This window comes from Vigna umbellata, chromosome 3 (genome assembly GCF_029865625.1).
Source record: "Vigna umbellata cultivar VRB3 chromosome 3, Vumbellata_1.0, whole genome shotgun sequence".
In the NCBI taxonomy this organism is placed as follows: domain Eukaryota; kingdom Viridiplantae; phylum Streptophyta; class Magnoliopsida; order Fabales; family Fabaceae; genus Vigna; species Vigna umbellata.
In genome coordinates this window covers 53,324,739-53,339,315 of record NC_142167.1, presented here as the reverse complement: position 1 = coordinate 53,339,315, position 14,577 = coordinate 53,324,739, and the positions used below count along the sequence as shown (strand labels likewise).

The window sequence follows — 14,577 nt, the reverse complement described above, 5'->3', positions numbered from 1 at the left end:
TTCATCTATTGCTGAGTTGTCAATTCTCATCTTGCACCTCTAGTTAGCTCTCATATCTTTTTGATAATTTTTATAACTTTTATAAAATTTATGTAATTATATCAAAGTAATTATCTTTAAGTCAAAATAATTTTAATATTTTTAGTCAAATTAAAATTTTCTATTTATTTGAATATTCATAAGTTTTATATTTTTAAATTAATTTTTTATGATTTAATTGTCATTTTATTTTTATATATATGCATATCAAAAAATAAAATGTGAGAATTTTCTAAGTATTATAAAATAATATTATGATTAATATAAATAGATTTGACTTTTGTTGTTTAATATTTTTTATATTAATTTAAAACTCTCACTTCTTTTAACATAAGTAAGATATGATAAAGTTAGAGAATAATCATATAATCTAATTAATGAAAAAAATAAACAAAATAATCTTAATTAAAAAATATAAAATTTTCGAGTATCTCATACAGAAAAAATTAATAAAAATTAAATTAAAAAATATTCAAACTTATTATGAATTTAAAATTTAATTAAACTTAATTTTAATTTAAGTTTAACTTACATTTATATTTTAATGTGATAGTTAATACGTTAACCAATAATATAGTTTGCAATTTTAGAGTTTTTTACTAAAATTTACAAAAGTCAAATTTTTTAATCCAATTCACGAAATTAATTCTGAAGATTATAAAAGTTTATTTTAGTTCATAAAGAAACAAAAGTTATATTTTATTTACTCGCTGTGATAAAGAAGAAAACCCAACCTGCAAAAGCAGACAACACAATTTCACCCCAATCCATTCTTGCCATTACGCGAAAACTCCAAACCTTCCCAAACCAAAACCACACTTCATCTTCTTCACTAGCGGTAACGGTAAGCCCCTTCTTCTTCTTCTCTCTCTTTATCCACCCTAACTCATCTCAATCCTTCTGTATGTACAAATATAATTTTGTTTCTTCGCACTTGTTATTTCTATATCCATCCATATGTTTCTATATGTGTGTGTATATATATATATATATATATATATATGTATGTATGTATGTATATATAGGACTTAGGAGAAACGACACAGAATATTATTGCCTTTCAATAACTTCAGATTAAAAGCATTCAATTGTTGATAATTTATGTTACTTTTGCATAATGAATGGTACCATGTTCATATGAGTGAACCAGCACTCGAACTTACTTTCATGGATCATTTTGAAGCCATGTTTATTCTGCTTGTCTACTAATTCAGATTCTGATACCCCTCAGCAACACCACTTTTTGGCCTCGAAAAAGAGTAGTACCTGGTTCCTGTAAGAAAACAAGCACCGGAACTTACTTTCATAGATTGTTAAGCCATGTTTATCCTATTTGTCAACAAACTCAGATTCATATACCCCTTTCAAAATCCCACTTTTAAGCCTCATTTGCTCTTTTTGCACTCCTCCCTTCTCTCCTTGTGGGAAACCCTTGATTGGAACACCTTCCACAGCTTCGTTCAAAACAACCCTCTCCTTTCTCTCTTGGAAAGGTGCCAATCCTTTCTCTAGTTGAAGCAAATCCAGACCTTGGAAAGGCTTGATTGACGATCTGTCGCCTTGTTACGTTCTGTGCTTTATGTAAATTACAGGCCCTTGAGTATTGTACTGTATTGGATCCGAAAACCAAATGTATTTTCTTGGAATGTGACAATTAGGGGATTTGTGTAAAGCGGGACTTAGAAGGACCTATTTTGGTTTGGTGCACAAGAGAATGTTTCAATGTGGTATTATAAAACCACAATCATGCTTATCCTCTCTTGATCAAGGCTTTTTCTTTCACATCTATGAATTGTTGGCTATACTGTACTTGGGCATGTGTGGAGGTTTGGTTTTCAATTTGATATATTTGTGCACCATGCATCAATAACTGTGCTACTCTCGTATGGAGAGTTGAAGGCAGCGTATGATGTGTTCAATCATGGTTGTGTTCTAGTAACATTGAATATGATTGCGAGATCTGTTAGAAGAGGGCTGGCTAATAAGGCTAAAAATCTCTACAGGGAAATATGGTGGCAGATAAAGTGAAACCAAATGAGATTAGAATGATTGGGATAATTTCTTCTTGTTCTCAACTGCAGGATTTGAATCTTGGCTGAAAATTTCATCTTTATGATAAAGTGCATGGCCTTCAATTGGCAATCCCACTCAGTAATTCACTTATGGAGATGCATGTCAAGTGTGGAGACCACTTGGCTGCACGAAGTCTATTTGATAACATGGCACATAAGACCGTTGTTTAATGGACTACAATGGTTTTGGGATATGCCAGATTTGGTTTTTTGGATGTCGCCCTGGAACTTTTGTATAAAATTCCAGAGAAGGGTGTTGTGCCTTGGAATGCAATCATTAGTGGTTGTCCAAGCTAAGAATAGTAATTAGGCATAGTCTCTGTTCCATGAAATGCAAATTAAGAATATCAAACTTGACAAAGTTACTAAGGTTAAATGCTTGTCTGCATGTTCACAACTAGGATCACTTGACGTAGGATGTAGTATTGTGGATTCACCATTCTTTTTAAAAGACAGTATTTTTGTTGATGTTACTTTAGTACTGCTTTAGTTGACATGTATCAAGAAATGGACTTTATGCTTAATTAAGTGACTTATAAGGTGAATTTTGCATTCATTAAGTGAAAATTTTCTCATCTCTATTTAATATGGATTCAATGGTTAAATGCTTTGCTGCATATTCACAACTAGGATCACTTGATGTAGGAATGTGGATTCACCATTCTTTTTAAAAGACATAATATATTTGTTGATGTTACTTTAATACTCGATTAGTTTATATGTATCAAGAAATGAACTTTATATCTAATTTAAAATTATAAAAATAATTTATAAATTGAGGTTTTTACTTATTTATATGCTAATATGCTCTTCTTAAAATGAGGTTTGTACTTATATTGAATAGAGTTAAGAAAACTTTCAGCATATGGACTTTATTAGGCTTGTAACATGGTCAAGGGTCGAAAGGGTTTTGAAAAAAAGGGTATGAAGGCCCAAATGAAATGTTGATGAGTTTACTTTTGACATTAGGATTATTAGTATGATGTTGTCTTGATTGTCCTCGAAATCTTTGATCATTTTTCTCATTTTTCAACTTTTCATAATTTTTCCTTCATATTGCTATCGCTTCATAATTCTTTTCCACATTTCATTTTTCTTACATCTCCTTGATCTTGACCCAATTTGATTTGAAATCTTGAATCATTTTCATCTTCGATTGACTTCTCTTTGCATTTAGATCATTATGACTTGAGGTGAACATATCATGTTGTTAATCCTGGAGCGGGGACAATTTGAAAGAAATATTGCTTTTAGCTTAAAGAAGGTGCAATGGGTAATTCAAATTATTATTATTATTATTTAGAAAAAAAGATGGTCATACATCATTTTGAATCCTGATTCCCTTATTTTTCATAAAGATTAACTCCTACACAAAAATTGATGGTATCCAACCCATGCCGCTCTTATGTTTTTTCTTTATCATTTTTTTTTACCATTCTTTTTTTTCATTCACTTTTTTTGCCTTTTGATGTTCGTGATCATTCCATCAACCTAAGAGAACTGTTTTGAAAACCAACTATCCCACTGTAGTATTCTCATTTACCATCTTGGACAACGATTGACGTCTATTAGGACAATTTATTTTTCATCCAAAAAGATGATAAATTTTGGTGATACACGAGATATGTCAAAAGGAGACATATGCTCATTATATGCAATGAAAACATTGAATTGTGGAAACACTTAGAACTTCCACATTTGTCAAACACTTACAACATTTTTTTGAAAAGTTATTCACTCGATGATTTCAGCAACAAAAGATTCAACATACTTTGTATTTTCATTTCTTCTTTTTTTGATTTTGAATTTTTTGGACACCCTTCATGCTGTCTTTTTCTGAAAAAGTAACTTATATATGATTTATAAAATGGGTTCATAATTCAATTGTAAAAGAAAAATGATAATTCATAAAATACTCATATATGAAACAACTAATAAATTTATAAAAAATGGTCATCCCATTTTTTTTTTCAAATTCTAAATAAACCCTAAATAGATTCTTCAAATTCTAAATATATCCTAGATAGAAAGCACAATAGTAAAACATAAAAAACAGACACGACTAGAATAAGGAGTGGAAGGAAAAAGGCAGCAGCAAGGGCGACGAGCGAGGGCAGCGAGGTGGAGAGCACCGGCATCAACGAGGGCTGCGATCGCAGAGAGTCTCGAGGAAGGCGGGTGCGAAGGTGGCGACCGCCGGTGAGTTTGTTACGTCTACTTTATCCACATGTCCATGTTATTCTCTTCTTACCCTATTTGAGTATTCATTGTTTGCCATCAAAAGACTCCTGGTTGCAGCTCAATCGAAATCAATAGCATTAGGCATGAGTTTGTGGTGAAGAATGTGTTACATCCACAGTCTGAACAGATTTATGAATTTCTGGTTTCACTGACCACACCACGCAACTGGAGTGTCTTGTATTTACATGTGACATTCCTGCTTATGAAGATAATTTTTTTTCCTTAACTTGCCAGTTTGTTTTCTCTATTTGATTTGCCCATTTAGTTACACTCTTCCCTAGATAGCTTGTACCTATTGTTCGTTTTATCAAGGGTATCCCACCTTAGAAAATACATGTAAATAATATGAAGACATATTTCTCCTGTCACTGTCACGCGTCTTTTCACTGGGTTTTTCAATCTTCTTATGCCTCTCTATATAACTTGTAAGTTTATTATGGAGTGATATTACAGAATGGGTTTTTGACTATTGTGTGTGGCTCTACTTCAGTGTCATAATTGGAAAACTTGAAGACTTGTTATCTACATCATCAAATATTCTTTGTTAACCATCCACATGTTCACTGTATTCTCTTCACTTATTGATTTAATTAGTATTAGATATATTAGATTATTAGATATCTTATGTTGTCTCTTTTGTTACGAGTGCGTTTGACCCGTCCATGTATGTTTTTCTCCTTTGACAAAGATAGTTTTTGTTAGTTTATTTATAACTATGGTGGCTCTTTAACAATGGTTTCTTTATCCACTAAATGTCAATTATGCATTCTTCAATAGCGATTTGCAAGAAGAGATTTTATATGAAGTAACCTCTCAGATTTATTGCTCAAGAAAATCTCCTGGGTAGGTATTTTGTCTTCTATGTCGTTTTTGTAAATCATTAATAATTTGGTTTCACTAGAGTGTAGAAACATATATTTCCGTTAAGTCTTTATTGATTATATTAGTAACAAGTTTGGTACATACGATTTGTATGCACCTAAAGAGGAATATTAAATATAGTAGATTATTAGATATCTTAGATTGATATCTTATCTTTATCTTTTATCTTTAATTAGTTTGTTATTATCTTTTATTTGTATTTTGAATTTTGCCAAAAATTTCTTTTATTATAAATAAAGTATCTTATTTGTACATTCAATACAAGGGAGATTAATTACATATATATTTTTTACTATATATTCAACAATTAGAATTGATTCAATCTGATGGCATCATGTTAAAGACACCAGTCCTTGTACTAAACTGTGTCAAATATTACACATTTCTAAACAAGAATGTGTTTATGAATGCATTGGATTCACTTCACTCTCTCCCATTGTTGGAAGTTGCATGAGTTCCCTTTTCTTGTACTTTTCATTCAGCATTCTACTTTGATGAAGACACTATCACAAAAGAAAAGTGTGAAATGTCCAAGCTCCATTGTTGTGTCTTGGAGATTAAAAACTGTGGAAATTGATTTTAATATGTTGGATTATCATATTATTTTTACTTGTTTTCCCCCAGTTATTGTCCTTGCTTAAAGTTTCCTCGATATGATGGTCAACTCTCGGATGCAACTCATGGCTTGGTTGTGATCTGTTATTGTTTCAAATATTTAACTTGATCAATGATTGATCTAGTGATATGATTTCTATTATAAGATTGTTCAAGACTAAATTTTATGATTCTCCGTGCCAAAGAAACAATCGTATGGTACAGAACCAGAACCAACTATCGTAATCATTAGTTAGAACATTAATTCGAATGATGTCATGTAGATTTTGGAGAATGCTAGCAAAAATTGGGGTGTTGGACTCCTACCTTAAATGACTTCATGCGATAGTTCTACTTCTAGACTCTACTGGATGAAAAGGTCAATTTAAAGAAATTCTGAATACTTATATATAAAACTCTTGGGGACGGTTTCAGTGAAGTAACTTTAGTTAACTTTCCTTAATTTTTAATTGGTTTCTTTTATAGTGTTTTTTTGGAAAATTGAAGTCGGTCATTCACACAAAAATTAACTAAATTTACGGTTATTTTTTTTTTTTTGGAAAAAATCACTGAATCCGTCTCCAAAACTCTTGGCTCTTGTATATTGGATTCGATTATGCTTGCATTTGAAAGCATGATTTTATCTTATCAATATACTGCATCAACAAGACAAAAAGAGAATATTTGTTTAAAACATTTGTCCAAATCTAGTTACTGACGCTCTCTATTTCTGCCTCTTGGGTTCACATATAATGCTTCCATACAAGATTCACACGTATCTACTCACGTTTACTTCCTTGCATTGTTCACTTTTTAGTTTATTTTTTCTACTGCTTCATGTTACTGTTTTTTTTAATATTAAAATCAACAACTAAATTATTCTGCCGTTTCTGGCTCAGGGAGTAGGAAGAAATTGATATTGTAAATTGTCTTGAAATTGAGCAGTGCCAGTCAGAGCTGGATTCAATAAAGGTCATCCGTTTATCAATGCCAAAGTGAACACCTGTAAAATGGTATGGTGGGCCAAATCTTTTGTTGCTGCTACTTCCCCAGACCCTTTTTACCTGTGAATTGGGTTGACCTTTCAGGTTTACTGATAGTTATCTGTTCATTGATAGGCTTCATACAAAGAATTACCAAGAACTGCTCAAATTCGCCTTGTAAGTTCCCATCAGGAGGTTTATGAGCCATGTGATGATTCTTTTGCACTGGTTGATGCTCTTCTAGCTGATCGCTGTAACCTGCTGGAAAATCATCCATCATTGTGCATGGAGATAGGTTGTGGAAGTGGATATGTCATCACTTCCCTTGCTCTTATTCTGGGGCAGGAAGGTTATGGTGTCAACTATATTGCGACCGATATCAACCCTCATGCAGTGGAGGTGACCCAAAAGACTATGGAAGCACATGGAGTGGGTGCTGAGTTGGTAGTAACAGATATTGCAGCTGGACTAGAGGAGCGTTTGGCAGGGTTGGTTGATGTTATGGTTGTGAATCCTCCTTATGTGCCTACCCCTGAAGACGAAGTTGGTGTTGAAGGTATTACCTCATCTTGGGCCGGCGGGGAGAACGGCCGAAGTGTTATCGATAAGATTTTGCCGGTTGCAGACCGCCTTTTGTCAGAAAAGGGATGGCTATACATGGTGACCCTCACTGCAAACAATCCTTCTGAGATATGCCAACAAATGAGAAAGAAAGGATATAGTTCAAAGATTGTTGTTCAAAGATCCACAGAGGAAGAAAGTCTCCATATCATCAAGTTCTGGCGGGATTTTGATATTGGAAAGGATGAACCAAACCAATCTGCTTCTGGATTCATAGGCTCCTTGCTTACACAGATTCCTTTATTTTCATTTTGGAGAGGCACCGATAGTGACAAGTGCTGATTGAGAAAACAAATGATTTCTGATACTAGGATGTTTTGTCTGACAACTGTTATGTTTGCATTGCCATGGCATTCAGAAGGCCTTATAAATACAACGACCAATTCTCCCTGTTAGTTGAGGTCAGCTTTGTGGATCAATTGACTATTATCAAAACTTTGTGAAAAGCTATTTTTTCACAAAAAAAAAAACCACTTTTAGCAAGGTCTTTCTTAGTAGTTTCTTCTAAAATTTTCTTTGCTTTTTTTATTCCGTTTAATTAGATTATTTTCCAATCGATATACTTATCTTTACTTTCATAACCTCTCTATTTTGACATTTGTTCAAGATCCAATAATGGTTTTCTAGGCCACAACCTACAAATTGTTAATGTTGATTTAAAACTTGTCATTTGTGTTAAATCCTGATGTATAATAGATTTTTACCTACTCATGTTGGCAAACACAGGTACCTTATTTATTCAGTAATTTAAAAGATTTTTTTTTAATTGTACAAAAGTAAAAATAATTAATTCTCTTAGACTAGATAAGTAAGCATCAAATTTATCTGTTGTTCTTTTAGAATAAACACTAAAATAAGTTTTTTCTTTCAATTAGATTTCTACTATAGTTACAAAACTTTTAACCATGCGTAATGCTTGGCAAAGCATTTCAATAATTTTAAAGCAATTGAATAAATTGAAAAAGAAAATACAAAGATAGCATTAAACAATTTAAGACTACACACAAATACTTATGGATAATTAAAATTATTTACAGTTCTTAAAGATATAAACATATCATTCCATCTCGTTATGACATTTTAATCTCATAATTTTTTAGTTGAAATTTAGTGTTCATGTTTTTAGATTGTACTTTTGATGTACATAACATGCCTTAAATCATTATTTTTACTAAAGATATTAACAGAGTGCGATAAATTTGAAAGGGTAAACAGTTAATAAATATTGATATATTTTGTTTTCAGTACAGTGATAAAAAAATTAATAATCTTGATACAACAACTTTTTAATTTTACTTAAATTTAAATACTTATTCTGTTTAAAAAATTTCTGAGAATATTAAATTTTATATCAATGTTCCTTTTATGCTGTGGTGTTTAGTTCCCTTTCTTTTATCATATCTTCAGAAATATTAGAATCACACCTTTACAGTTTTTCTAATATATTTTTTAATTGATTGAAATACGTTAAAGTCAGAAACTAACGTATCTTACATATTTTGTAAATCTTGTTCATAATTTTACAACTTCTAATAGAAATTATAAAGATATAGAAAAAATTGTGTTAGAAATATTCTATAATATCTTTCCTTTCCCCTTTTCTTTCTCACTTCAAGGTTCAATGCTTTTATTTTACAGCTTCACCTTTAGTTGCATTGACTCTTTTCCTTCACTAACCCTAGATTTTTCGAAAATGACATAACTTTCTTTTCTAAATTTTGAAAATATTTTTTAGAAAACAGAAATGATTTTCTTAAACTGGGCAAGTCCTTCAGTGACTCATGTTTCATATATAGTGCAGTCCGACTGGAGTTAAGACCTGTTCAAGAATAGAATACAAATTAATTATAAATTTAGTATACAGTACAGTCTTATTTAGTTTTAAGCATAAGAACAAAAAGTCAGAAAGTAAAAAAAAAATTCAGTGTTTTCTGGTAATAATCTGTTTAATTTTCAAATTTCTATTCAAATGACTTGTGTAATTTGAACGGTTTCTGCACCATGAAAGAGAGAAAAACTCTTGGTTCGTGCCTCCGCCTCCAACCATGCTCCGGGTTTTTCTTTTAACTTCAAATCTTACCCTTTTTTTTTTCTTTTATCAATTAGGTGTGATATGTGTCAATTTGATTCATAACTCATGTTTAATCTTAACCCACTTAAGTTTTGGGACCACTAATACTTTGTTCACTTAAAATGATTGGGAGGAGATGATTTGATGGAGAGTGATTGAATGGATTTGAGAGAATTTGAGGATAAATTGTTTGTTGTCTATTTAAGTGGATTTTGAGGTAATTGAGAGTGGATTTGAAAGTAAAGTTTGTAAGAATTAGTGTAGGATTTGATTGATGTGAGAGATAAAAAAATGTTGTTTAATTGGTAAAAATTGAAGATTACCAAAATGTCCCTAGTTATTATTATTATTATTATTATCATTATTGTTATTATTATTATTATTATTATTATTATTATTATTATTATTATTATAAAAGATGAAAAACACCAAATGGAAGCTTTGTTTCACAGGAAATTATGAATTGTGGCAACATGAAATTATGAATTGTGGTATGGGTATATATGAGAATTTCTCATAATCTCCTACAAATCACACCTCTTATGAGAGGATGGAAGAAAGCAACAATCTCGCTTTTACTCGCTTTCATTTCCTCGACAATCAATAGAAACGAACACGATTTTTATTACAATCCATCTTCGCAAATTCACGTGAACAGTAATTTCTTTCGAAGTGAACAAACCCTAAATGAGTAGAAAAAAAAAAGTTTAGTCTCCTTGTAAAGTGAGTTAGGATTTGGATTAAATAGGCTTATTCCACCTCAAATTAAATTTTAATATAAGTTTGGATTAAAGATCGAGTCGAGTTATCTTGGCTTGAAGGTTAATCCGATGTGTCATGATCGAAGTTTGAGCAGTATCAACCCAAATAGAAAGTCAAATTGAGTTAGCCTTAACCAAGGTTATAGTTGGGTCGAACTGAGACAAAAATCAAGCCGAGTTGGTCAACCAAAGGTCATGAAGAAACTGCTAGGCCGAAGGTCACGAAAAGCTAGCCTGAACCAAACCACAGGACGATCATCCTAAAGCAAAGATTAAGGTGGGTTAGCCTATATCGAGGATAGAGGGATTACCCCAGATCGATGGTTAAGATGGTTCAACTCGGGCTAGGAGTCAAGACAGGTCAACATAGGCAAAAGATTGAGATATACTAACTACGGTTGAAGGTCGAGAATGATTGATATGAATAGAAGATCGAGACGAGCCAAAATGGACAAAAGGTTTCGATGGGCTAGAGATGGGCCAATTCCAAATCAAAGGTCGAGATGGATGGACTTAAGTTAAAAATTGTTCATTTAGTACATATATTTTATTTAGTGTTTTCTACTAATAATGTTTTCAATTTTCAAATTTGTATTCAAATAACTTTAGTTATTTGAAGTGTTTCTACACCATGAACTATTAATTTTGATGGGCCAATTCCGAATCAAAGGTCGAGATGGGTGGCCTTATGTTAAAAATTGTTCATTTAGTACATATATTTTGTTTAGTGTTTTCTACTAATAATGTGTTCAATTTTCAAATTTGTATTCAAAACACTTTAGTTATTTGAAGTGTTTCTATACCATGAACTATTAATTTTGATTGAATTTTGATGTTTCTATACTCAATGAGTGAGAATTTGTCAAAAAAAAGAACAAAATGGTTTGCATCCAATCTTAGCTTCAAAGAGAGGAAAACTCTTAGTTCATCCCTTTGTCTCCCACCTTACTCTAGGTTTTCCTTTCAATTTGAATTCCTATCCATTCTTTCTTTTATCAATTGGGTATGCTTTTATGTTAAAAAGAATTCCTCTTTTTCACTTAACCTTAATTTGTTTTTAAAATATATTGAAGTTTATGTGATGCAATCCAAGTAATTTTAGGAACGTCAAATCGAAGAATTACATAAACATGGAAGATTTAACTAAGAATAATCCCAACTCAACATTATTATAGAAAGAAGATATAATAGAGAGTTTGAATGAATGAAGATGTTAATTTATCTCTAGATTTATGGGTTTCCCTCAATTCACTCTTAATAAGTCCCTTTTTTATTGGTCTATTAAATGAGTGGACTAACAAAGTTCTCCTCCTCAAAGTCCCCTCGGTTAAGATAAGGACTAAAGTGGGTTTAACTCTACTATATGATTTTAATTAACTCTTAAATAGTTTTCATAATAGCACGATTCTTATAACATTCTACATTAAAATTGATCCTAAAATACTTTACATTAATTATGTAATTGGTTACTTAATTTTAAACATTTGTAAGTCAATAGGAAAGTTAGGGTCCAACCCAACTTGTTAAACTAGGTTAAACCAACCAAACTTGGTCCATAACATTATCTAATGTAATTTCAAAATTAATCAACCTCGTCTCAACTTGAATTAGCGTGGCATGACCGAACTTGGATTCACACTCACTCAACATTAGTGCAACTCAACTCGGCCTAATGTCGACTTGAACTAATTACTCTTGATGGGACACAACCTTACTCAATCCAACATGGGCTGACTCGACTAGGCCCTAGGTGACCCTAACTTGACTTGACTTGGCTAGAGTTGGCCTGAACCATCCTGGTCAGAGTTGGGTCTACCTAACTCGACCATGGTTTGGCCTAAACCGTCTCGATGAAATTTAAGTCTTACTCAACTCATCATGTGGTGGACTAAACTTGATTCTACTTGAGTTGGGCCCGATATAACTCGGCTTGAGGTGAGGTTGACTCTACCCAGCTAAAGGTTGGTCCAACCTGATTCAGCTCAAGTGGGCCTGAACTAACTTAGTTTGAGGGCCTAAATTGACTCAATCTAAGACAGGTCCAACCTTACTAACTCTAAGGTGGGACTAGACTAAATTGAATCGAGGTAGATCTGACCTAACTTGGCCCAAGGTGGGCTCAACTTAACTTGGCCTAAGGTGGGTTTGACATAACTGAGCCAAAGGTGGGTTTGACTCTACATAACTCGATGTAGGCCTATTACAATATGACCATATGTGGGTCTGACTTGATTGGACTCAACTCAGCCTGCCGTAGACGCAAATTGCCTCAATCCAGGTGGGTCTGACTTGACTTAGCTTGAGGTGTGCTAGTTTAATTGAGTCAAGGGTGGGCTCGACTTAATTATGCCCTAGCTATGCCTGAATCGATTAACCAAGAGATGGGTTTGGCTCAACAAAGCTCGAGGTGGCCACAACTTGACTTGACGTGGACTCAATATGAGCTTAACTTGACTTGATTCAACGTAGGTCTGTTTCTACTTGGCTTGATATGGACCTAACTCAATTGAGCTTGACATGGGTCCAATTTGAATTCACTTAATGATGAGTGCAAATTTATGTCCTCATTTAATTATTAACCTTGACTTCTTTATTGGTTCTTGTGCTTAAAATATTGTTTTATTTAGGACTTGTTATAATTAGGTTTATTGAGCATATGATATAAAAATATGTTAAAAACAACTTTTTAGTTGCATAAATGTTTTATGGATATTTTGAGGTGTGCTGATATAGTTATAACTAAGTCAAGCTCATGATAGGTGTGCAAATAAATTAATAAAAGTTTCATGACATCTTCAAGATTATTGATCAAAGCTAAGTAAGATTATTAATCTTACAAAGTTTTGATCAAATCTATACATGATAACCATACTATAATAACTATTAATCCATTCTTCACCACATATCAACAAACCTTTGTCATGAACAAGTCACTACAGACCCTAAAAATAGTTATACATCACAGATTCTCACTTTAGATCAATATTTCCTTAAATTACCTCTCAAACCTCCATTTTAGACTAAACACACCATGTAATTTTTAATTCTCTACTCTTTACCCTTGCAACCATCTCCAAAACAACATTACAACTTCATTTCATACAAACATTACAACAATGAGATGCAATCATATCATACCAAATATTCAAGCATCAAAATTACTAAAAATCATCATATAAACACAACAATTATTAGAACAGTTATCCCAATTTCTTATAGATAAACTCCATCATGCATATAGAAACTAAATCTACCCTATAAACATAATCTTGAAGAAAAGTCTAGCTTCCATTATCTCACAAGAAATTGTCCAACTCTAAAAACGTCTCACTAATTTTTGAAACGCAAGAAAATTCTAAAACACCTACGAAACACCAAATTGAAAACAGAAAGAGTCCTTAGGACCTTAGATTGACCAAGAATTAGGAAAAGAGATCATGAATCACATGCGACAAAGGATTACAACGCATGATCTCAAACTACAAACAAAAGAGAAAAATGAGTCGAAACTTACTTGTTCTAAACTAGAAATTGATCAGATGGATATATAAACCTTGTCATAGTGATTATCTAGACATCTCCTTATCGTCAAACAAATGATTGAGGAACTCTTAGAAAGATGGTAGAGAGTTAAAAAAATAGTGTTTCAGAACAAATGTAAGTATGTAAGATAATAAGACAAATTTAAGAAATTCTATTTATATAATCAACTTATTTTTAAATTTTATAATAGTTTCAGTATTTTAAAACACTTACCACCTATAATATTCTATTCTATATATTCTTACAATTTATATCAAGTTTCTTATTAAATTACATATAATTATATAATTATGTGTTTAATTAAGTATGATTTTTAAGACAAGAGTTCAGTTTATCAAAATTAATATATTTTTTATTTTTCCACATCCTAAACCTTTTCATAATTGTTCTATATAGTTTTTTAATCCAAACAATCCTTTTTTTTTACTTGGATCTTTTCCCCTTTACTTCCTAACTTTCAATCCAAATATTTATTTTCTGTGACTTTCCAATATGATGTAAAAAAAAACTTTCCAATCCTAATCCTAAGAAATGCTTCAGAATCAATGTTATATAATTGCTGAAAATAAATGCATAGGGAACATCAATTTGAGTAGTCTCATTGGTCAAGAAACATCAACTTCAGGAGTAGGAGGAGTCAAGAATTGTAGGTTAATCCAAAGCCAATCGTGATGGTTCTGTTCTATCTTTTTCTATTCAATTCAAACACATTAAGCATAATATATACTTTCGTATCAAAGAATATATTCGAGAGAGTTTGAAAGTTCCAA

General features: G+C 31.9%; 1 protein-coding gene and 1 pseudogene across 1 annotated transcript; both read left to right on the top strand.

Moving 5' to 3' along the window:
• Window positions 1–889: 889 nt before the first annotated feature.
• On the top strand, window positions 890–3,282 carry LOC148202936 (pentatricopeptide repeat-containing protein At2g22410, mitochondrial pseudogene; annotated as a pseudogene).
• Window positions 3,283–5,177: 1,895 nt separating this feature from the next.
• Window positions 5,178–7,827, top strand: LOC124842339 (uncharacterized). Its single transcript, XM_088111102.1, has 3 exons — window positions 5,178–5,195; window positions 6,774–6,841; window positions 6,947–7,827. The coding sequence occupies exons 2-3, from the start codon at window positions 6,839–6,841 to the stop codon at window positions 7,712–7,714; spliced, it is 771 nt and encodes a 256-aa protein (XP_087967228.1). The 5' UTR covers window positions 5,178–5,195; window positions 6,774–6,838; the 3' UTR covers window positions 7,715–7,827.
• Window positions 7,828–14,577: the final 6,750 nt, after the last annotated feature.